Here is a 27264-nt window from a genome sequence, read left to right on the forward strand (position 1 = left end):
AGGCTGAAGTGATGATATTTTTAATAATGTTTTTACTAAGAACAGACCGAAATTCCGGTTTCGGTTTTAATTTCGGCCAAATATGGGTCGAAATTTTCGGGCCCACCGAAATTTTGTGTTTGTTGAATGTCATGCGTTATTCTGCTAACTTTACTGCCCTCCGCGCCGGTTTAGGTCTCAACACGTAACTGAATATATTGTTTTCTAATGTTTACGCGAATTTTACTCATTTAATGAAACAACTTTTTTCGGATCTTAGTTTCGAATAACTTTGTAACGTTGGGACGTCTGACACCTCAGTCCTCCCGTGACCATGGTTGCTGTAAAGTATCCGAAACGTCGGGAATCAAAAGTTAATAATAAACCGCGATAAAATCCGAAAAAAGTTGTTTCATTAAATACGTAACTGAATAATTTAAAAACAAACTATGATATCAAAATGAATGTTGTTTTGTACTATGCGCAAGTAAATGCTTAAAATACACTAGACTTCAGTATATACTATTATATTATTCACTTGAGTGTAACTTTCAGTTCAGACGTTCGTGTATATACGTCAAACATATTATCTAGTATATTTATTTTTTTATATATCTATATAAAATGACGATTCAAAAGTGATTTGAAAGAAAAAATAAATAAATGTTCGAATTAATTTAACAATTGAAAACGTAGTTAAAACATTATTTTATTCTGTTAATCGTCCCTCATAGTCAGTACAATTTCAACAGATACATGGTGAGATAAAATACGTGATAAGGATCAACTTGCAACATATTGGGGTACGAAATTAAACGAATTTGTTTGGAAGCATTATGTTTCAAATAACCGGAATGTTATATATCGCGGAATTAATAGGTTTACTAATTTAGATGGTCTAGTAGATGAAACACGTGGATACTAGTTGGAGTAGTGGAGTAGTGGAGAGTTGCAGGTTGAAAAATTGAGGAGGACGATTAAATTTTTGGCATTAAAACCTTTTTTATCTACAGTGTATCTTCTACTTTTTTAATTATTTGCTAAATTGATGAATGAAGAAAACTGAAACATAATTATTGTATATCCGGGAATAATTTACTATACAATTTTAACATAGATCGCTCTCTCAGCGATAAGACCGCCTTTGTACATCTTTCATTTTATGTTTTTTTTTGTTGTTTCTTTTAATGGTGTACAATAATGAGTATTATTATTATTATTACTACACAGAATAAAACAAAGTCGTTTCCCGCTATCAGTATGCTTAGACCTTTAAAACTACGCAACGGATTTTGATGCGGTTTTCTTTAGTAAATAGAGTGATTCTAGAGGAAGGTTTATATGTATAATACATCCATAATATAAAGGAGGAACACTGATAGTTTTTAACCGACTTCAAAAAAAGGAGGAGGTTACTAAATTCGACTATATATATATTATGTGTGTTCAGGGATAACTTCGTCGTTTATGAACTAATTTTGATAATTCTTTTTTTGTTGGAAAGAAGATATCCCCAGTGTGGTACCATGATAAGGAAACTAGGATCTGATAAAGGGATCCCAAAAAATAATCCGCATAACTTTTTACTGGGTGTACCGTACCATTATTTGAAGTATTTAATGCTTATAAATGTTCCGTTAAGGCCATTTTTAAGTTCTTAAAGTAATTTTGTAATTAATTATATGTAAGACAACGTATTTCTATTGATGTACATTACATTAATTATTTTTATGTTAAATTAGATTAATACTTATTATATCTTTGACTAGCCCGTTGGCGCAGATTGTAGTGGCCCTGGTTTCTGTGCCGCGGGTTGCGGGTTCGATTCCCGCCTGAGTCTGGGTGTAATATTTGTATTAATATATTTATATTTGTATTATTTCTATGTATATTTATGTATAAAAAAGTAAAGTTTTAACATTCGGCTGTTACCTGTATCACAAGCATTAAGTTGTTTACCATAGGAACAGACGATCGTGTGTGATGTGAGATCGATATTACAAAAAAAAATCTCTACGTATAATATTTTTTTCAAGGTCATATGAGCACGCTTTCCCAGTGAATTGTAATTGTTCCCAGTGGATTTTAATGATTTTTAATTTAAACGAAAGCCGATGTTTATCATGTGGTCACATTTAAATTTCATCGAGATCTGATTACAACTTTTGGAGTAATCTTTGATAATGCGTATTTACTTGACTATTTTTTCATCTACCTACGTTGTATTACTTGTCGATATAGTTGAAGTCGATTTTTTTCGTTTGCCTGCAAACACAATTATAGAGGTTTCTATTTATTTTATATTTAGTATCAGCATTGCACCCGAGCGGAGAAGGGCGGGTCGCTAGTTTTTATATAAGCACTAAAAGCAATAATTATGTAATAATAAAATAAGCAGTAATTCTCGTTAAAATTTAATAAGTTTAAATATTAACAACAACATCACAAGTTTATAACTCGTCAATTATTTTTATTTATATTTTGATATGAAAATTAATATTTTGAACGCAAAAGCTGCGTTTCTAAATTGAGCTTCTTCACTTGACTTTATCGACAGCTAAAATTAAATGTAAGTACTTAAATTTTAATGTTTTGAACTTTTTATATTTACAAATTACGAAGAAACGTATGGACATGTCGATAGTATCACTTTCTTTGAACATAGTAAAAATCATTATAAGTATACGTTTAAGCTTAAAGCGAGTATATAAAGTAAATATATAATTCACGTTAAATTATAACATAAAACGCAAATTAAATTCCTTTAAATACGATAATTTTGTTTATCAAAGAAAGCCTAAGCGCCTGATTATGACTCTACCGTCAGCCCAGTCTGATCGTTTGATGTTCACTCAGGCGGGAAGGCCCGAAGAATGCCTTGTGGGGACCCCGGACTGTCTTAAACTGGCTTAAGATGTAAACAAACGTTTACTAGGTACGATACATGCTTATGTTAATACAATTTTACTATTTACCACGTCGATATAACTTGATCTTAACTACTGATTAAATTCAGTTGTGAACCTTGTGCCTAAACTAGTGCTAAAGTCTACTTGACTGTTCTTTTTAACGTCAGCAAAAATATGATTATTTCTATTCATTATTTGACATAAAACTGATTTTACATTTAAACGATATCTACACTAAATATCCAATTTTTGTACAATTTTAGGCAATTTCACTTTTGATCATTACAAGTATATTTAAAACTAGCATTCCGCTCCGGCTTCGCACAAATAAACAAACAAAAATTTCAATTTTTTTTTAATTCCTAATTTTTTTTCGTAAGTCTATGTCACTCGCCGATAGTGTAGCTTCCCAATGAAAAATTTTTCAAATCGGTTCAGATGTTTTATAGCCTATTCAATGCAAACAAACAATTAAATATTTTCTTATAATATTAGCATAGAAAAAATCCTCTTATTTTCTAAACGCCATTTCTATGTATCAAATATCAATATAAGAACTCCTAAAAGATTTTCTGCAAACGTGTTCGATATTCAAAACATTGAAATAAAAAAAAGTTTAAATATCAGTCCGTGAATCTAAGTTATTTGTTTTTTAAATAAAATCTTATTTAGTCGTTAGGGTGCGTCCCTCGGTGCGGCACTCAAATATCGACATATGTTATGAGTTTTACGCGAGCTTAATTTTAATCCACTCCGCTGTCGGTAGTTATGTAATATTGTTTATTATGATATAGGTATAGATAATTTATACATTAAAATTTAATTTTAAAAATATAGCTTACAACACATTGTTTATTTTAAATTTCCTCATAAAACAAAAATTTTTTGAATTATTATTGTCACTTGAAAATTTAATAAATTTGTTCACATATAATAATTAAATTAATATTTAGATAGAAAGAAGCTATCTTTTTAATTATTTATTCACGCTATATAAAAATTTCAGACCAAAATAATCGATTGATAAGTTTTTGTAAAACGAGTTGTGTATTTTTTTAAGTATCGGTATTATAATTCTGTACACTCTATGACTTTAAAAACGTTAGCAACAATCTGACAATTACAGAAATTTTCATTATTGTTAATTAATAAAATGTAATTAAAATTTTACTTTGTTCAAGTATGCTTCAAAAGCACTTGTAAATCTTCATTTTACCAAAATACATTACACCAACGCTACTTGAAGCTAAAACCGGAATCGAGTCGTCGATACTATTTATCAAACAGGCGATGTGTATGTTATATAAATCCGAATACAAACAACTAAAGTGCGAAACGTTTCTGGAGAGCGAAATCAAAAACGATAACTCCTAACTCTAGTGATATTAAATTCGAAAACTGAAAACAGTGAATCGATAAGCCTTTTGTGGCTCGCATAACGTATGTATCAAAGCGAACGATATTGGCTGGGTGTGACTAATGTTAGCCATAACTGCTCAAACGGCTAAGCTATTCATTAGCCAATCTGGGATTAGCGTTTCCGGGATTCCGTTGAATAGCCGAATTACGTTTGTATAACTTCAATAACCAGGAATAAACCGAACACATATGCGCTTATTGACTAATATTGGGTCATATTTTTTGCATTATATATAACGTACGTAGATGTTCTAAAAAATTAAATCGAAGCTTCTACTTAAACAAAAAAAGAATATAATGAAAAGTGACATGTAAAAAGAAGAATTACGTATGTATATATTATATGTATGTATGTATATATTATATTGTTAAAGTGCATTATTATTATTATTTAGCTTACCTACACGTAAGTCTATGTACCTCAATTTGTACTACCCAAATTTCATAACTAATTTACTTTTACAAAAGGTTGTCTGGTAGAGATCGCTGATAGCAATAAGACCTCCTTTGTACACTTAACTTATGAATATTTTATATTTTCCTTTATTATTATTGACTTTAAATTTAGTGCCTACAGTAAAATTTTATACATCTATCTAATTATACAATTTCTAAATTAATTGAACCTTGCATCATATATTATTTTGAAGATTTCTTAAAGATTATATCATTAATGCTTTATTTTCAATCCCATAATAAAGCCAACATAGTAAATTAATATAACAGACAGATAATAAGCCGAATATTAAAAAATAAATTAAATTAATATAATTGTAATAGTGAGTAGGCTTAATTTAATATTGAATATTCTAACTCAAAGAATAATAAGATATTACCAATACTGAAATATTGATCTCAACAACAAAAATTCTCGATAATTGTAGAAAAATAAAAAATAAGTAAAAAACCTACGAACAAGCTACGCCGTAGACGCGCGCTACGGAAGAATAGAAATTGATTATTTTTTTATGTTTTATTGACGTACTTGACGTCGCTTGAAAGTAGATAATCTTTTTTATCTGCTGCAGTAAACTTTGTCAACTTTTTAAGGAAAATAAAAATTATAAAATGGATATTTAATATTTTTTTCTTGTTCATCACTTGAAAGTAGTTTAGGGTGCATCAAATCCATAAACGATGTTCAAGTGTAACATTCGTACCCTAGTTATGAAATTTAAAGCCATTTTACAATAATTTCACAGATGACACTGCACCCCAAAAAGAAATCGTACGTTGACAACGAAATCATCTCACAATAGATCCGATCCGAATCGAAGTTCACAGTCATTACGATGCCCTTCGCGTTAACATGAGTTATGACTTATTACCGTACCTACCCCAGAACGAATGTCCCCAGTCCATGCATTGTCACCTACTAAATTTACGAATGTGGTAACATTGAAGGGATGACCTGTGTTTCTGTCTCTTTCTTTTATATAGCAAGTGTGTTTCGTCTCCCTCTATCGATATTTATTATAATTTTATGCGGCGGACGCTATGCATTGTCGCTTTTGTACTTAAACGATGTCCTCTCGGGGTTTTTGTCGTTCAAGGGTGGGTATTAAATGTAATAACAGCACTATCGAGATGCGTAACTGTTGAATATTTATGAAGTTTTTTTTTTGTCGATTGTACGAGAGATTTAATTCGGTGATTATGGAGTGTCAGTTGTCTGTAATTATGGAGACGCCGCAAGTGTGGTGTCAGTTTAAATTGTGTTGTATTTGGTTAATGTTTAATGTCCTCGAATCGATTAATTATTTCAGTTGATATATATATTTCTTTCACAGAATAAATGTATCGTTAAATTAGACAAATCAATAGATTTATTTATTAATTCAAGTGTTACATTTAAAGTCAGAAAAATCAACCGAAAATGGATTCCGTTTTATTTATTTCTTTATATTTTTTACTTAAATGATAATCTTCTAATGATATATTATGTTAAGAAAATTAAAAATATACATACTTTTTACTAATACAGCGCAGCTAATGTTAAAATACTAACTATACTTAGTAATTAAGTAGTAGTAGTAGTATTAGTATTAAGTACTTGTTATTGAACGAATAATATCTACCTATAATAATGTATAGTGTATACCTTAAAAAGTGACACCAACATATATAAAAATTTAGCACTATAATTATATATAGCAACCAATCGCAATAATTATGAAACAGCTTTTGTTTTTATTACCTACATATATTGCCAACATTGAAATCAATATAAACCTTCATACACATATCAACAAAGCGATGACATGACATTTACTTTTAAAAAGTAGAATGGACCGCTTGATATGTTGATCTAACAAAATTAAATATTCAGACAACATTATCTCTTTCATTGGTGACCTAAATACCTATCTAAGACTGAATTTGTTACCAGTCTCACATTCTAAAATATTATTATCTGTATTGGGTATCACAATTATAAAATACATAAATACATGAAAAAATGATGATAAATAAAAATATAAAATATAAAGTATTTAAGTTTGTAGTATATCCGACAATAACAATCTGTTACGACAATCTGTTATAGCCGATTTACGCGGTTTTCCTCGTGTCTATTTTGAGGGTTATTGTTCAACTTATATAAATCAAGTCTCGATATTTTATAGTCCACGGTCTCTAAAACAGATAGTAATTTCTTTTCAATTATGTAAATTAGTCAATCCATTATTTAGTATTAAATTGAGCTTTTTCCATCGTTCTTCAACCGAGCAGCATGGCTTATTAAACTTAATTCTTCTTTATTCATAGATGAATAGACATAAGCCCATTGTGAGTATTTGGGATATAATAATCTTCAGATTTCTAACTTATAATTTTTTGAATGGTTACTGACTAAGTAACTGAAATCAGTTTAAATTCTAGTAATTTAAAAAAATCTATACATATTTGTATAAAAAATAAACATACCTATTTCACGCATAAAACAACCACCAGAAGCATATATGAAATGCTAAAGTACGCTAAAACAATTTACAACAATAAAAAGACCACATACTACGAATCTGATCATTACAACCAGACTTCGTTAAAATAAAAAACTTTATACTAAATTATTTCCATAAATACTATAGAGGTACTGTAGCGCGCGTCAAACCGAAATATTTTTTTCGCCCCAAACAAAAGTAACGTTATATTTGAACAAAACATAAACGGTTCTAAAATAATTCCTCGCTCTGTCATTCTTAACCACTCATGCGTTCATCCCTCTTACAATAATACACTATTATATTATATTATTATTAATAATACTGACGTTTATTGTCATTAAAATAAAATCATCGAGTATCGACGGTTCGCGAAGTTAACACAATCAACTTTTGCTATTCGGTTGACTCTCAAAGACGAGCGTAATTATGTTGACCCTTCGATTGTTCCACTTCATTATGAGAATTTTAAAGAAATAATAAATATACTCGAATGAGGTTTTTATTAATTTTTTATTTTACTTATTGTTTATTAGTTTCTATGAAAATATAGCTTCAGATATTACGATCTATTTTACGACAATTCAAACTTTTTGTCTTCTATCGTTTTAGTTTTTTTTTTTTCATTAATAAATTTAAACATTTTATACTTACTGATTGTTTCGATTTTCTTTTTTTAGAATTAAAGAAAAACTATTTTGAACTATAATAATAATAAATCTAATCATATTCATATAATAACCGCAGTTATTGTCAATTATTTGTCATTTTAAACATGTTAATTATGTTTTCATCAAAAACATCTGTAAATTTTTTGTTTTAATTTTAAATATTACTGCTTTCTTTGTATCTTCTTTGTATATCGTAAGATTCTTTAGCATTTAAATATCTTATTTCGTTTGCTAGCTTACTTATCATCATCATCATTAGCCTTAGCCTTATTCCGTCTATTGCAGACGATTTAGACAGTGCCAGATAGACACTGTGTCGCCTAGAACACTTTTCAGGAAAACGCAGAGTTGCTTAGGCAACTCTGCGTTTTCCTGAAAAGAGCAGAGCTTAGGCTCTGCGCCACCCTCTCGACCTCACTGGCTAAGCCCACAGGAACGACGAGTCGATACGTGAGGAGCCAGTTCGACTGCAGGAGTCTTTCGCATTATAGAGCTGTGCCACAAATGCTTGACGGAGACCCATTCCGGGCTTTAAATGAATTTTCCCTTCTCCAGGACCCTGATAATTTTGAGCCAGGTTTATCCCTTGGTCGCCTTTTACGACCCTCAAGGTAAGAAAGGGAGTGGTGCTATTCTATTCGGCCGACACCACACGGCATAGCTTATTTATATACTTATATATAATACAAAAAAGTCAGGCTTTATATTATCGTATTGGGAAAAAAAATGATTGAAAAAAAAATTTGGAAAATTTCATTCAACTACGCAAATGTAATAAATTTATTCAATTAAAAATAAAATAAAACGTAGACTTTACTTGCTACCCCACTGAGAATTAGAAGATAAGTAATCGTAAATAAAATTAAATTAACCAAACGACGAACAAATCTATTTTAAAGATAATACATTAATTGATATCGAAACCATCGATTACACTTGATCACAGGTTCACGTCCGGAACAATTATCCTCCACGCATCCTTTCATCCCTATACCCTTATCCGTGTCATAAAATAATATGAAACAAATCAATAATCAATTTTCCGCCAGCTCGGCCGTGTGCTATTTTTGTCGGGATTTTATTTTTCTGCCAACACTGTCACTTCTAGCGTGTAATTTGACAACTTTAGAGAGTGTAAATCAGACGTATTTGTTATATTTTGAATAAAATATTTCTTGTTTATTTTACTTGAAATATTGAGATCAAGAATAGGGTACTTTTTATGCCACGGGACCAGAAATAACGCGGCTGAAACAGCGAGTCGCGGTTAGTAACATATTTATCAATCTATATTCCTAATTAATTTAATATGTTTTTGAATTAAAAAGGATTAAATAATAACCACAAAAATAATAATGATAATGATTTAAAACTAAATGTAGTGCCGATCAAGATGAACAGTTCAAACACTATGAAAAAAGGAGTAATTATTTACTGATTTTTTATGAAAAACTTATTACATATTTAAAATTAAAAATAAAGAATAACACGCAAAAAAGAAGAACAAAAAAAAAGTTCTATAAAGGCAAATTAAAGAATGATAAACGTCTTTTCTTGCATTTCTTTTAATTTATTTTAGTTACTTTTTATTTATTTAATTAATGTTTCAATGCAAATTTTATAATTATTTTAAAGTAGAATAGAATGTTCAAACCTATCAAGCCTAAAGCGAAACTATCACTAAAAGCTATTTCTTACAAACAAGCCTGTCTAAAAAGAAAATAATAATAAACGACACAACTGGGCACACCGAACAAATAGTTGAAAAAGCAAATCTAAATCTATTCGAATCTAAATTAAATAGATTAAAGTATGAAAATTAATTTATTTAACTAATTAAATAAAAAAGGACTTGTAGAAACAAATTTAAATGGAAAAGTTAAGAATAACTGAAAGCTTTTCAATATATTTTAAATTAGAACGAAACACCAGATTGAAGCGCGGTTGAATTATTAAACTGTAGACTAGGTAGAACTCTTTATTAGACGAAGTTCTTCGCATTATTAAAAAAAAACAATAATCAAATATTCATTTTAAGATTTATTCATATCGATTAGAAAAATAGACTAGACAAGAAATTTAAACTTTAAGAAAATAGTTACTGCAGAATAATTTAGTTCTCTGAACCGACTGACTCTTAAGTGGCCCGTATAAGCAAAGTTGGTAGTGCCCTTCTTTATTCGCCAGTTTTGGGAAATATGTATATTTATATACTAGCTGTGCCCGCGACTTCGTTCACATGGAATTTAACAAAAAAGTTATTGTTTAGTTCACAGAGTTATCTATATCTATACATATAATAAAATGGTAGAAAAGACAAAACTGTACATTGAATTTTTTTTAAAGAATACTTGGGGTGTGATCTACAATCGATACCGAAGCCAAAAATATAGTTTTTAGAATTTTTGTCTGTTTGTCTGTATGTATGTCCGGGATAAACTCAAAAAGTACTGCATAGTTTTACTTCAAATTTGGCACGAATATTATTAAGAAGTCGGGTCAACATATAGACTACATATTATCACGCAATCACCTACGGGGAACGAGCAGTGAACCTTTATTTCTTCAATGCACTCTGTAACAACGTGTAATCTAACGACGCATATATGAATGTTGTTGTTATTATGTTAATAACCATGCTATAAGCTAGCTTCACACTATAAAAATCACGTAATATAAGAAACTTAGGCCGATAAACATAATTAAATGAATATAAGTAGTAGCAAGATAATTTTAAAGCAGCGCCATCTATGAGATAACAAAAACATCATCATCAATCCCTTTTTGGATATAAATAATATATAAATACAGCGTTTTGTTTACGTATGTTAAAAAATATAAGCATAATTATAATATAATGGTTCTTTTGAACAAGACATAATTTTATAAGAATTATGAATAATATATTTACAAGTTATTTTGTTTCAGTTCAGCTATTTTGTCTGCAATAATATAAACATATAAACGATATATTTTATAAATATATAAAAAAAATGAATAAATTCTTCCCACGAAATCTCTTCAAATGTATTTACTTATAAATAAAATAAACGTACACGTACCATAAACGATAATTATAATTTAAAATGATCCCCGTCTGGAACGTGTTTTGAATATATAATAAATAACGTTACAAAGTGCACCTACCGTCAAACGGAACAGTAAAAAGTATGAAAGGTGCCCCCTAAATACCGGGTGAGGTGGAGCGGTAAAATTATCTTATATTTGCTCAGACTCCGTGAACGTAGGGCGAGAATACTTTTCAATAAGCTTAAAGAGCGATTTTTTTTTTCGCGACCCATCTTGTAAAGAACGTTTTGTGAAACGCGCAAATAGAGGGTCTTTATTGATCGATTCGATTTTGTGTATATTCAAATAATTATTAATTTTTTTAGGTGTTACCAAATAAATCTTAATAAAGTTTTTTATTGCTATTTTTAATTATTTGTTCTTTGATCTATATTAGTTTTTAATCATAAATATAATATATATAATATAATTGTGGTTGCAGACAAACGAAGAAAAACCGACTTCAATTATATCGACAAGTAAATCAACGTAGGTAGACGATAAATAGTCAAGTAAATACGCATTATCAAAGATAACGCCAAAAGTTATCAGATCTCGATGAAATTTAAATGTGACCACGTGATAAACATCGGCTTTCGATTAAATTAAAAATCATCAAAATCGGTACACCCAGTAAAAAGTTATGCGGGTTTTCGAGAGTTTCCCTCGATTGCTCTGGGATTTCATCGTCAGATCCTGATTTCCTTATCATCGTAACCAAACTAGGGATATCTTCTTTCCAACAATAAAATAATTATTAAAATAGGTACATAAACGACGGAGTTATCCCTGAACATATATAAAATATTTGAGTAACCTTTTTTTGAAGTCGGTTAAAAATTAAAAAATTTTAACTTTCATAATAAAATTACGTAAAGTATAATAACATTGAGTATAACATATCTTTAGTAGCAGTGACAAAATGCTAAATACAATAAATAATAATAAAAAATACTAAAATAATAGAAAAGATCTAGTATACCGGCAAGTTCGCACACATTAAATTGTACTAAGTACTTTGAAAAATCTTCCATTCTCAGAGAATCCCTTTCAATTTTGAACATATTTTGTGTTATTTTTTTTTTATAACAACAAAATTTATTGACATTTCTTTATACATTTTAAGTGACTTTTACAATTAGCGCCAAAGAATACTTACATATGATAATAATGTCGTCCTAAATACAGGTATGAGACATGCAATAATTATAATATTAAAGTAAAATCTACTAATGTTAAAGTACAAATAATATCAAAATTAAATAACTACTAGTTCAACTAAGATGATATATCAAGCCTCGTAAGACTCGACTACTTAGTACGGAATTTCGATTCAAGCCGAAAAAAGCAGTGCATTACCATTGTAGGGTACAGGGGTCGTCAACAATGGGCACCTGCTGGGCGTATTGTGCGCCAAGTCGGCACTTTGCGAGTCAATATTTTGGGTGACTTTACTCTCTTCAGATGTTCTCAACCTTTGCAACGTAAGCGAACAACTGCGCACCTACCCGAGTTTTGCACTTCATTTATTACGCTTTTGTTTATTTTTCTTGTTTTGAATTTCGAATTCATTTGATAAATTGAAGTTTGTTATCGATCGGGCATTGTTTATTGTTTTATATTGAGAGTATTGGAATTCAAATATGATTGCTATTGTTGGTAATTAATATTTTTTTGTTGTCTAAATATGTTTTGTATATTCAAATGTACACTTGACGTGTGTGAATTAAATAAAGGCATTAATTGTTAGACATTTTTAATTATTAAGAAATAATTATATTGAGCTAGTCCTAGTCAACTAAATATTTTTTTACACAATTTTTTTGAAGTGAATACTTCTTAAGCCGCGTAGGAGACTTTTTGGTACAGGAAAAATCTTATAAGCTCGCGTCACCGAGTGGCCCTGTGCTGTATGCGTTAGACGGTTTTTGGGTGGGTAGAATCTTGTGCGTTCGTGTCAACGACACGCTTATAGCAGTATATCTATAGCTATACAGCTGACGTATTTGTAACATTATACACATAATTTTAATTCAAACATTATAAAATTTCAAATTTTTATATTAAAAGACCTAAGTTTTCGCTTCTATCAGCAGTCTCTATAACTACCATTTTTTTTAAAATAGTAACAATGATTCTATAATGCAACTTAACGAAGGTTCAATTCATAAATCTAAACGAAGTCCTCATTAATCACAAACACACCTTTTGATTTCTTTAAGCATATGTTTAGTACTTACCTGTATTATAATTAATTTCCCATGATAACAATAAAAACTATAATATAAGAAACTTCTTCATATAATTGGAATAATGGTAACCGCACAACGCCCATCATACGCCTCCTGAAGAAAAAAAAAACTCCCGCCCATGCGCGATGACAGCTAGAGTCAAACGCTTAATTCGCGCCATTCCCACGATTCGAAATTCAAAATTTAATTGTCGTTACTTCTTTCGAAAATTAAATTTTATTGTCGTGTTATTGACCCGTTTCTTTCATTGTATGCAATCAAAGAAATGGGTCAATAACTCAATAGTTGAGGCTTGAGCTCATTTTTCATTGTTTGATTACTTATAGACTTAAAGACTTATAGGCAGTTTGTCAATAACGCGGTACATTGTACCCCGCGGGGTTGCTTCGTATGCCATATTGTACTAGTCGTCTTCTAAGGTATTTTGGGGTACAATTGGTATTCGGTCTTTTGATGGAAATGATATGCAATCGTTTATTAGACGCTTTCTCATGGGTGTTTATTGATGTAAGAATGTCGATGTGGATTAATTAAGTCGAGCTTTCTGACAACATTAATCCTATTACTATAAATGTACTGTAATTTATTATGTTTATGTTTCATGGTTATATTATTTTAAAGACAATTAAATTTTTGATGATAAATATTTTGGGGTTAATTGGCGATAGCAATTTAGGCGATTAGCGTATTTTATATGAAACACTATTTAAATTCATGAGTCACGTTATCTTATGTATAAAATTCTCGTGTCACAATGTTAGTTAAAATACTCCTCCAAAAACGGCTGGACCGATTTTTATGAAATTTTGTGCACATATCGGGTAGTTCTGAGATTCGGCCAACATCTATTTTACATACCCCTAAGATATAGGGCGGGGGGGGGATTACGGAGGTCAATAACATATATGGCAAAACAGCGACTGCAGTGTCAGCTTGTAAGTTTATAAATTCATTTTCTGCAAGTGTATATCACTGTCGATGACTTTAACTGTTACTTCCTCCCTTCGGTCGTATGTATATTTTACATATTATATTTATAAGAATGTGTATTTATAAACAGTATTTGAGTACAGTAGTAGTGAGTGATATGTAATATTTATTTGTATGTATATTTATGTGTATGATTATATGTATGATCTATATATGTATGTGTGTCATGCATTCTTTGTCATGTCCTTTCCATGCTTGAGGTTGTCTGGAAGGAATTGTTCTTTTAGCGATAAGACCACCTTTTGTACATATTTTCGATGGAAAAATTTCCTTTTTAACCGACTTCCAAAAAAGGAGGAGGTTCTCAATTCGACTGTATTTTTTTTTTTTTTTTTATGTATGTTACATCAGAACTTTTGACCGGGTAGACCGATTTCGACAAATTTTGTTTTAATCGAAGGGTGGTGTGTGCCAATTGGTCCCATTTAAATTTATTTGAGATCTAACAACTACTTTTCGAGTTATATCTAATAATGCGTTTTTACTTGACGCTTTTTTCGTCGACCTACGTTGTATTATACCGCATAACTTTCTACTGGATGTACCGATTTTGATAATTCTTTTTTTGTTGGAAAGGGGATATCCCTAGTTTAGTACCGTGATAAGGAAACCAGGATCTGATGATGGAATCCCAGAGAAATCGAGGGAAGCTCTCGAAAATCCGTAATAACTTTTTACTGGGTGTACCGATTTTGATAATTTTTAATTTAATCGAAAGCTGATGTTTATCATGTGGTCACATATAAATTTTATCGAGATCCGACAATTACTTTTTGAGTAATCTTTGATAACGCGTAGTTGCTTGACTATTTTTTCGTCGATCTACGTTGTATTACTTGTCGATGTAATTGAAGTCGGTTTTTTTTTCGTTTGCGAGCAAACACAATTATTAGTGTACAATAAAGTATATTTGTACTGTATGTGAGACTTTAGACTGACTTATACACATTTTAATAATAAAAAAAGAGTTTTAATCTGTCAACTGCGATTAAGTTGCAATTTATCGTAATGGAATCGTACTTGCGTCAAAATTTCGTTTCAAACGGCAAAATCGTAGATAATTAATTTTTCTTTAAAAAAACATGCAGTAAATTAAGATAAACACAAAGCGCAGGTTAAATTATCTATTCCCACGATTAAAAAAAGTTAAATACAACCTTTATAATCTGTCCAAAAATAGCTACTGGTATTTACCGTAACACAAATGCATTTAGGTTCAACCAAATAGAAGCTCCTTTATTATTTAAAAAAAATAATTCAGGTGTGTACATAAACAAGCATTAAAGGGTTATTTAGTAATTGGCGAATTAACCGAGTACAATTGTGGAAATAAATCATTGAGCGTGTAAATCGAATTAGGACGGTTTACATGTAGACTATATTTTTTTTATGAAAACGTTTTCACACATGGCCACACTCGCACGGATCGGTTGATGTGTATGGTTTTAAAAAAGCATTGTTTACACATAACATTAATATGGTGGTCATTAATAATTTCCATTGCCTGATATTTTTTTCGTATGCAAATTAATTATTTTAATCAATTACAAGACTTATTATATTTTTCTTAACTTTTTGCTTTTATTTAAAAATACAACAAAATTATTAATAAGCACTCACAACATTTTAAAGTAAAATAGAATTTTACAACAATTAAGCTATTTTAAAACAGACTCGACAAAGTAATTGCTATGAAGTTCACAATTAAATTGAATGTCAATAATTAATTTTAAACAAAACAATTCCAGATAATATTTTCTTTATCGCGACCGATTGATCGGCAACTCTTCGGTAGCTTGTTAAAAATTTCCGTTTCATTTTGTTTTTAAACTCGTAACATCTCATCTTTACCCTTTCGAGGAAACGTTTTTCTAGTTGAATAATCGAAACTTAAATATTTTAATTAGATAGCTTGTTAAAATTTTCTCACTGAACAGTTTTTATCGTTTATTAGTTTACTTGGAAAATTTAAATTAATATTAATATCGTTTTGCAATGAATAAGAACTTGTTTATATGTAACTTTTTATTTCTTATTTTTAAGATCAACTCTGAATCTTGATGTAACTTTAAAATAAAATGAAGTACAAACATTCGAACAGATAACAAAAATTATCATTAGTACAAAACTGTCAACTAGACTAGCCGATCATACAACACAAAATAAAAATAAATTAAAAAAGAAGAAGAAAAAAAACAAAAATTATCGTAACTAATCCGTCAACTATCCGATCCTAGACCACGAAAATTAAAATAATAAATAAAAAAACAAAAAAGCGCTCGTTTTTCGAACGTGCCGCGCTTTCTCGGTCCATCGGGCATCTCGGCAGCTGCCAGTCAGCGAGCGGCGCGGACCACCGCGGCGTTGTATCGAGTTACCATCTATCGTCTTACTTCGCCTTCCTGTCTACGTCTAACTTACGCGCTACGTCCGTTTCGCGCGCTGTCACATGACAGTGACAGTTGGTACCCGCGGACATTTTTGGTTTTCCTTTATCGCAAAGCTGGGTGGCCTATCGGTTAACTCGTTTAGTATCGAATTACTTACATTACTATAATATTATATATTTTGACAATCCAATAAAATATATATTGGGATTATAAATTAGTTTTATTATATTAGTGATTTCGTAACTATGACATATAAATATATACTAATGTAAAGTAATTTTATAAAATGAAAAGATTTCAACTTTTCTTTGTATGTAATGAATAAAGGCAAAACTATTAAGCCGATTTTAGAAATTCTTCTAAAGTAGATTGCTGCGTTATCACTGAGTGTATGTCACGTAGCGTGTTTAATAAAAGGCTATGTTTTAAAAAGTATGACATGCATAGTGTGCTAATTTTATAAAGGACATTCAGACAAACATTCATTTTTAAATATAATACATAAGAATTTTAAATTTTAAATTATCATTACATTTTTGTTTTGACATAATCATTGAACTGTTAATTCGTATTCAATTTTAATCTACGGTACTATATTTATTAAAGAACATTATATATTTTTATTATCTTTGACGTACTGTGTGGCTACGGTACTAAAGAATATAGCCACCCCCTCTCTTCCCGTGGATGTCGTAGAAGGCGACTAAGGGATAACACAGTTCCGCTAACACCTTGGAACTTAAAAAGCCGACCGGTGGCGGGATAACCATCCAACTACTGACTTTTAAATACACAGGCCGAAGATGGGCAGCAGCGTCTTCGGTGCGACAAAGCCAGTACTGCGGTCACCAACCCGCCCGCCCAGCGTGGTGACTATGGGCAAAACAAATGAGTTCACGTTATTTTTGGCGTAAACTTGTGGAGGCCTATGTCCAGCAGTGGACTGTATAGGCTGTAATGATTATCTTTGACGCCGCATTGGCGCAACTGTCACAGCACTGGTTTGTGGTTGTTGCGCTGGTGGTTGCGGGTTCGATCCCCGCACATGACAAATATTTTTATTGATCATACAGATGTTTGCCGTGGTCTGGGTTTTTGTGCAATCCTTGTGGGTCTCCCCACCATGCCTCGGAGAGGACATTAAGCCGTCGGTCCCGGTTGTTATCATGTACACCTGATGATCGTTACTCATAAAAGGCAATATATCCGCCAACCCGCAGTAGAGCAGCGTGGTGGAATAAGCTCTGATCCTTCTCCTACATGGAGAAAGAGGCCTATGCCCAGCAGTGGGATATTACAGGCTGAAGTGTATTTGTTTGACAACCTAATCGCTTCAGCCTGTAATTTATACATACCCTGATTGACAACCTAATCATAAAGCCTTGATTGGATTTTTTTTTATTTCTTTTTTATTTACCCACAACTAAATTTATTTCTTTTATTCTTTTTTTAGGGACTTGTCTACACAGACATGCCAGCCCCATCATACCTTAATTCCCACTATGTCTAAGAAATAGAGAAAGAATCATTGATGATGTAAGATCATATTAACTAACAAATTTGCTGCATCAGACAAAGGTTCTGTTAACACAGATAAAAATGATCCCATATCAAATTTATTTATACTAAAACGTTTCATCAATAATTCTCTCTCCGTTTCGTATTTATCACATTCACTTAGTATGTGATGTACATCATCTAGCAAGCCGCATGTGTCACAATAAGGGGATTCAGCTTTTTTCATTAAAAAGGCAAACTTTTTGGGTGAAAAATGCCATGAACGTAATTCGAATGCTGTAATGATGTATTTTCTATCAATCCTTGCTTTTATAAACCAAGGTAAACGAGGGGGCTGATTTTGAATAATTTTGTACCATATACCCTTTTCTTTACTTCTTTGGCCACAACTAAATTAATTTAAAGATATAAAAACATTACAAAATCTCTATGTATAACATACGATACTCAAGTCGTAGCAAGTCGTAGTTATCAATCCGTCGCACGCCTCTCCGGTCGCATGTCGTCACTACGCTTTAGCGAACATCGACACAGTGCCGAGACACGATAACGATGTATCGATATTTTACAATATTGAAAAACATGCTTATTTTTAAATTTTTTTAAATTTGTTTTAAAATCTTAAAAAAAAAGTTCATTATATCATAAAAGTATTTTGAATTACTATTTTATTATGCTAAAGTGTATTAAAGAAACTGACTGTCACTCGCCTTTATCAAAAATCAATTTAAAAAAATACATATGACACATGAGTTCACGTTATTTTTGGCGTAAACTTGTGGAGGCCTATGTCCAGCAGTGGACTGTATAGGCTGTAATGATGAATTAAAAAAAATATATGTCCTCAATTTGGTTTCAAAAGCACTTTTGAATAGTAATTTTAAAAATCGTAATTTTATTAGCCTTTTTTAAAATTAAATAAATATGTTTAATGTGAAACTACCAATGGTAATTTTCTCACCAAGTTGCTTCTCTACTAAGTTACGCAACTTAGTAGAGAATCTTAATATTAATATTACCACATATAAGGTTAATATTACCACATGTAAGGTTAATATTATAAGGTTAATATTACCGTAATAAATTTTTTTTGCGATGACTATACCTTAAGATAAGCGATTTAAATAAACAACTAAAGTTATTAGCCACACACATAGATTAAAAATTCAAGATAAATGTATTTTATTCTGGGAAAAAACATCAAATCTTTTTGCACACTTCCTGAAATAGATTTACATACCCTTAAGACTACCCATTTAATTACTGCTAGTTTAGTCTATATGATTACTTAATATTTCTTTACTAGGCTTAAGAACTGACTAAATATACTATAGTATAATATTTTAAAAAATTAGAGTATTATTAAACCGTTTTTTTTTTTTTTAGGTTTCATCAATCAACCGCGTACTTCGCAACCTAGCTGCGCAGAAGGAGAAGTCTAACAGCCAACAAAGCACTGACTGTTCGACCCCTGTGTATGAACGTCTTCGGCTACTGGGAACCCCTGGGTCGACACCAGCCTGGCCAAGAAACCCCTGGCCCTCGCAAATAGACACTAGGACGCCGCCATATCAGCTACATAGTTTGAGTCCTGGCCCTCAAGCTATATGTAACGGAACCGAACTACCGGTGCTAAAAAAAGGTAAGGGTTTATACAAAGTGCACGTATGCGTATATTTTAAAATGTTACTAGTATTAAAAAAAGTAAAAACTCATAACCACTGGCCGCAGACACGAATAATTAAAAAAGCCAGCAAAAGGGGCAGAGCATCCGCAACGGTCACACTGTCTGCGTTGAAACACAACTTTTTTCACAACTCGCCGGCATTTTGATAGTCGATTTGCGGCTCCCCCCTTGTGGGGGGCGACCCGCCTCCGGTACCGTCAAAAACATTACTCTGTTCATCCACTTGGAAGATTTAATTTTCATTTTTATCTCAAACATCCCCCTTTGTAGTGGTCTGTAGTCAGTATCCAATTAGGTGGCTTTGAACATTTTTCTCGAACTTGGTAAATTCGGTTTGGAGTTATGGAATTTTTTAATTTTCGATACAGGCAGTTGATGTATACTTAATAAAAAAAGGGTAAAGAAGTTTGACATTTGAAAGGCGGTCGCTCTCAAGCAAACTGAAAAAATCAAAAAAGTAAAGATTGCGATACATTTTAAATATGAAAACAATAAAATAAAGGCTATATGTATAATGTTCTATAATACTTATAACTTTTCAGTTTATTTATCGTAGATGTTAGAAACTTAATATAATTAAGTTCACACACAAAATAGTATAAGACAGTTCCCATCTATCATTGTAATAAGACACTGACATAAAATGACAGTAGCATCATATACTCGTATATTAATAAGGTTAAGATGTTTGCCTCCCTTTTTCGAAAAAAACCTCACAATTACTTCACCTAATTTATACATCATTTTATAGATAATTGCTTGCTCTACCGGTATCCTCAACTAAAAAAAAATATTATCGCTTTTGTTTTTGTAAATTGATTTTTGAAACAACGTTAACATGATTGACGGTCGGTAAATTTTTTACTTATTTAGTGCGACTTATTCGCACGGGTATTGCTAGTATTATTACATAATCGACAGTATAAAATGTAAAGCATCAACATCACAGCTAAAAGACAACCTAAAAAAAATATAAGGTAAAAACAGCTACCTAGTAAAAAAGCTAACTTTTAAATAATTAAAAAAAAATTGGAAAACGTTTTATTTGACAGTCACAGATATTTTACAAACTCACACTGCCTACTTAATGTACTGGATAGGTGTAGGTACCTACACTTTAAGTAGCTTGGTAGTCGAATTGCCACTTGTAATATAGACCAGTAAAAATATAATTTAAAAAGAGCTATTTTTACTGGCCTGATATGAAAAAAGATTATGATATCCTACAGCTTAAAACTCATCTCTTTGCTATATGATGAGGAATTATAATGAGCTATATATTGGCTATATATTTTAAAATCGTGACATCGATATTTCTTGCGAGAGGATAGGTACTTTAAAAACAAAAATGTTTAAAGTTTTTAATAACTAAATAAATCATCAAATTACCCTCTTTCTGTAGTTAGTACAAAACTAAAAATATTCGTATGTATTTATTCAAAACTAGTTATTTAGTAAATTATGATTTAATTATGATATGATTTTATATTGTGCATACCAATAATTTAAAAGCATATTTTTAAATGTAATTATTAATATTTTTTAAACTGTATAAATAATATAATATGTATTTAGTTGGTAAATACTTCACTAAAACAAAATAGGCTTTAAGGCTCTATAATTTAAGTCTCTATCTCATTGTACGTTGGCAGATACTTTCTCGACCAAGAGTAAACAATGTTATACATATGATGAAAACCAGGACCGACTGTTTTACATATCACCGATACATACAAACTAATATTATAATCTGAAGCAAATCCTACATGATATTAATAATATGATATTAATCATAAACGCGGTAGTATGTTAGGATGGATGGATTTTTGTTACTCTTTCACGCAAAAACTTCAAGACTAATTATTGTAATCAAGCTTCGTGTGAAGATAGCTGGAGGTTCAGAATTATACTAGGCTATTTTTATCCCAAAATTTTTACGGTTACGGATATCATGCGATTAAAATCGCTAGTGTTTTTTAGTTTCGTGTTAGGCGTCAAAAAAACTTTCACATAACATCGAAACGATACTTAATTTGAATCATGCTTGTTTAGTATTAAATATATAGGAACGATTTAATACAAAAAACCAGAACCACTAACCACTAATAACAGTCATCAAACACAGTAGTAATGAACTAGTAAGTAAGCGTACCTGTTCGCCGTGAAAGCGACCAAGTAACATGATACGCCTTGTCTCAGCTCGTACCTTGACTTATCAATATAAATTCAATTGAACGTGTAATAAGACATCGATAACAACCTACTGTTTTGTTATTTCATTTTGTAATCTATACATATGTAGAAAAATATAGCATCTATATGTTTGTGTTTGTAAAACTCAAAATGTACACGATGTGTCAATTTGAAACTTGATGCGTTTTTGCAAAATATACTTTTTTTAATTTCATTTTTTTTAATTAATTTCATTCAAAGATTGTCAACAAAATAATATCCTCCTAATATAAATAATAATATTATTATATAGGTACTTAAACAGAATAATAATAGAGATTAATAATTTTTAATCATTTTATGTTTTTTTTTTTTTTTTTTTTTTAGTTATGTGATAAATCCACAGGCTTATTATGCCCGTGCTTTTGTTATTCCATATATTGTTATTATTATTATTTTTTAACATGCATCGGTACTTAATCATTTTATGTTGCTTAGCCAAGACTATATATCCTCATATATATACGCTAAGATTAAGATGTTTGCCTCCCGTTTTAGAAAAAAACCTCGCAATCAATTCTATATCATTTTATTGATAATTCCTTGCTCTACCGGCATCCACAACCAAAAAATGTATTATTGCATTTATTTTTGTAAATTAATTATTTAATAAAATTATTTAGTGCGAATTATTTACACGAGTATTGCTAGTTCAATAAAAAGGCAACAGACAGAAAATGCACGAGATAGATTTCATCATATCATGTAGTTCACACATAAGGCACATTAATGCAAAAAAATCTAAAGTATTTTGTAAACTAATACTAAAACACTAATGCGAGGGCACAAGACCTCCCTCAATTTTGTCTTGTAGTGGCTTCGTAGTACTAACCTTTGATATTACTATTTCAATCATGATTGGTGAGATAAAAGGGTCACACTGATTTGTATCATTCTAACCAAAATTCATAACAACAAAAAAAAACATAAAAATGATCCAATATTGACCACTGAAACACGTTTTAATAACAGAGTTTTCATACTCCAGATTTCTAACTCTACATATTTCCTTACAACGCCGCAATAAGATGACCGAACGGTGTCTGGCATCTTTCATATTTATTCTACAGGTTTTCTCAAGGAATAATATATAATACTTATTATTATATATATTATATTTTACTCATCTGTCGAAAAGGGCGCCTCAGCTAAGGTTTGAAAATTTCTACAAACACTTGGAGTTGGCAAACCCCCTAATAATACATCTTCTAGTAAAATTGATATTGAACTTTTAAATAAGCACTTTTCATCTTCTAGTCTAATGGAAGATAGTGAGAAAAAACTTACTCTTACATCTCTTTCGTCAATTCCAACTCCTGATTTTCAACCGTTTAATTTCTCCTCATTTGCGGAATGTGATGTTAAAAAGTACATTTATTCAATCTCATCGAATGCCGTTGGTACCGATGGCACTAGCCGTAATATGATCTTACCTATCCTTGATATCCTTCTGCCTATCTTAACTCATATCCTCAACGTATCCATTTCTTCTGGTCAATTTCCCAACGCTTGGAAGAGTGCACAAGTTACTCCTATTCCTAAAAAATCTAATCCTTCAAATTTCTCTGACTTTCGACCTATATCCATACTCCCATTTCTTTCAAAAGTCCTTGAAAAATTAGTCTATAATCAAATAAACTCCTACCTTATTAAACATTCCCTTTTAAATCCCTTTCAACGTACGGTACGGTCACCGCACTGGTCAAGGTTACTGATGACATTCGCTGGGGTATGGACAACAAACAACTGACAGTTCTTACTCTGCTCGACTTCAGAAATGCTTTTAATATTGTCGATCATGAAATATTGCTAAAACTTTTACGTACATTTAACATATCTCCATCCGTAATGAGTTGGTTTCAGAGTTACCTCGGTGGGCGCCGGTAGTGAATAAAAATTGAAGATTCGTTATCTTCTTGGTGTGAAGTCCGAGCTGGCGTTCCCCAGGGTGGTGTGTTGTCTCCATTACTGTTCTCCATCTTCATAAACTCCATATCCCAAAAAATTACTTCTCTCTACAACATGTACCTATGCTGACGATTTGCAAATTTATACTCAGTCAAGTCTTGATAACCTATCCTCTGCTGTGGTTTCCACTAACAATGACTTCGCAACTATATACTAATGGAGTAAATTATATGGACACAAAGTTAATCCTACCAAGTCACAAGTCATTGTCATTGGTAGTCCCAATATCATGTCGAGAGTTGATAGGGGTAGCCTTCCTTCTGTAACATATAATTCCTCTGTAATACCTTACTGCACCTCTGTAAAGGATTTAGGCATTTACTTAGACCCAACCTTGTCCTGGAGCAATTATATAAATAACTGAGTAAAAAGACATTCGCGGCCATAAGCTCGTTGAGACGTTTGCAGTCATTTCTTCCCATTTCCACTAAAACTATGTTAGCACAATCCCTACTACTGCCCGTTCTTGACTATGCTAACGCAAGCTATACCAACCTAACTGAAGATCAACTTAATAAACTTGAGCGGCTTCAAAATGTTGCAATCCGATTCATATTTGGATTGCGCAAATTCGATCACATTTCTGACTTTCGCTCTAAGCTTAACTGGCTTCCTATCCGTCTTCGCCGAAATTTACACGTTCTCTCACTTCCGTATTGTGTACTATTTAAACCAACTAGTCCTTTATACTTGAAGAACAAATTTGAATTCGTTGGAGATCACAGTAAGGTACTTCGTTCGTCTGGAAATCTTACGCTTAGAATGCCTGTACATAAGACCAAATATTATCGAGGTTCATTTGCTGTTCAGGCTATTATTTTGTGGAATACTTTACCCTTACACATTGAATCAAAGAATTGGTTCATTTAAAAAACTTGTAAAAGACTATTATCTGTCTTTTAATAGGACTTAATTATATATATATATATATATATATATATATATATATATATGTATATGTATGTATGTATGTATACGTGCATGTGTGTATTATTTACCGTGTACTTATAGTTTATTGTTATGTACGTGTCTATTTATACCTATAGGAATATTGAATAGTTTATAATATTATATATTTTATTTGTATTCTTTGTATCTTATTTTGTTTGATGTACGTTTATTACAAGCCACCTACTTATTTCTTTTTTTTTCCCTCTAATCCTAACCCTAAGGTTGCCTGGAAGAAATCGCTATCGAGTGATAAGGCCGCCTCATTGTGCATTATACTTTTTTTCATGACAAATCTGTATTAAATTACTCTTTGTGGTGTACAATAAAGAATAAATAAAATAAATAAATAATATGTAGATAAGCTTGGAAACTACGGGCGACCTTCATGCAAAATCTTTCAATCCTTCAAATCTTTTTTTGAGAAATTAATTAATTTATTCATTTAAATAACATTACAAAATATTCAGTAAAATACTATTGTCATATACGATGTATTTGAAATATACGACAGTAACTTAAAATACAAAATATACAATTACTTTATTTTAAAAGTGTAAAAAATAATTAAATATATTCATGTAAATTCTCTCTAATTTTGTCTTCATATCTTGTTTAACATAATCGGTACTTGTTACATTGCAAATGACTTCAAAGTACGCCCTCAGGCAAGATGTAGCGTAGCATTACTTAAACTTTAAAATATAATTTTAACTTAACTTATAGTAGTAGATAACTTAAGCTTTATTTCAACCTTTTTAAAAGTAAAGAGGATATTAATAACCCTTAAAGAATTTTTTGTCGAACGCTTAGAAAGTCGATATTATTTTTGACATGTAATGACATGGGTCTCAACACTCAAAAAAAGGATAAGAATTCAATATAATTACAAGAATTTAAAACTTATACGTAAGATGGATTAGACTGGTCAGTGAAAATATATTCATTTTAAAGATAAGTTCTAAGGATTAACACTTAGAGACTCGAATCTATTTACTAGAAGAAAATTGGTCGTCGGAATACACATCCAACTTTAATTTATAATAAATAACATTGCCTGTTTTTCTTTTTAATCCTTGTTCTACACGGAGAAAGAGGCTATGCCCAGCAGTGGGATGCATGGGCGTATTTACCCTAGGGTCAACAGGGCCATGGCCAGGGATTGTATTCTGTTAGGGGCGGTGCAAACTGAGTATACGTACTAGGGGTGTGAAAAAAATAATCGAGTTTTCACAAGAATAGATAATTATTTGCAAATAATTTTATTAATCAGTTACATTTTTATGAGGGGCGATTAACTTTATTGGTCCGAGGTGCTCAATTTTGAAATACGCTACTGGTGGAATGTAACAGGCTGAATCGTGCACATTTACTATTTAAGAACAAAAACTTATTCCGAATGTAATTATGTAGAGTAGTTCTGGTTGTTTTGTATACGTTGTAACTTAATATACTTACAGTGACATCACACAGCAATGACAAAGTTAATGTGAATAAGAGATTTAATATGTTGTGTTATATTTCATATAATATGTTGAATATATAATTTTATATGCTATCTAAGGTTGGCCCTGTAACTGCGTGTATCAAGATATAGTAATTATTATTCAAAATCTAGTTTATAATATTTCCACACCTTATAGACCCACCAACTGACAAACACGCTAGGTCAAAGAACGGTAGTGAAGGATAAATACATTAAGGAGACAAAACTAAATAAACCGTTACGAATAAAAGGGAGGCTCGGCGCTGATAAATGTTGACGGAAAGAGATAGATTCATACATAAACACAAAAGGGAGAAGAAGACGCAAAATCGTCTGGACTCCTGAGATAAGGCGAAGAAAAATGTCACTAGATTTATTCGCAGGGACCCCAGATAAATGGTTATTACGGTGTTCCGCAGCAGTAAATTAGTGAGATGTATTGTTTGTTGAATATTTATTGGTTGACCGCTGGGACGCGGAATTTGACCAAAAAGGGCACCACCAATCTTCAAGTTGTAGGTGATAAAAATGTAAAAATAGCTATCACGACCTAGATATTGTTGTAGTTGTGACGGCTGTTTAACTATTAGTAACCCATTTCACTCATAACTAAAGTGTGTTTTATAACGCTTACATTATATACTTACAATGACGTCACATATCAATGTACAAATATTGAAACTATCAAAAAATAAATAAAGTCGTAAGAGATGGCTAGTATCTGAGGTAAAACTGAGGATTTAATGCAGTTACGTCATGCTACAATTATACAGAAAAATTAATGATAGTTTCTCACTCTGCCAT

General features: G+C 31.1%; 1 protein-coding gene across 1 annotated transcript in view; it reads left to right on the plus strand.

The window, feature by feature from the left end:
* Positions 1–27264, plus strand: part of LOC123662949 (paired box protein Pax-6-like) — a 70450-nt gene that overhangs the window by 16482 nt on the left and 26704 nt on the right. Inside the window, exon 4 of the mRNA XM_045597713.1 lies at positions 19526–19781. Coding sequence (XP_045453669.1) covers positions 19526–19781 — 256 coding nt within the window. The remainder of the gene's footprint in view (positions 1–19525; positions 19782–27264) is intronic.

The sequence above is a fragment of the Melitaea cinxia genome, chromosome 19 (assembly GCF_905220565.1).
Source record: "Melitaea cinxia chromosome 19, ilMelCinx1.1, whole genome shotgun sequence".
Lineage (NCBI taxonomy): Eukaryota > Metazoa > Arthropoda > Insecta > Lepidoptera > Nymphalidae > Melitaea > Melitaea cinxia.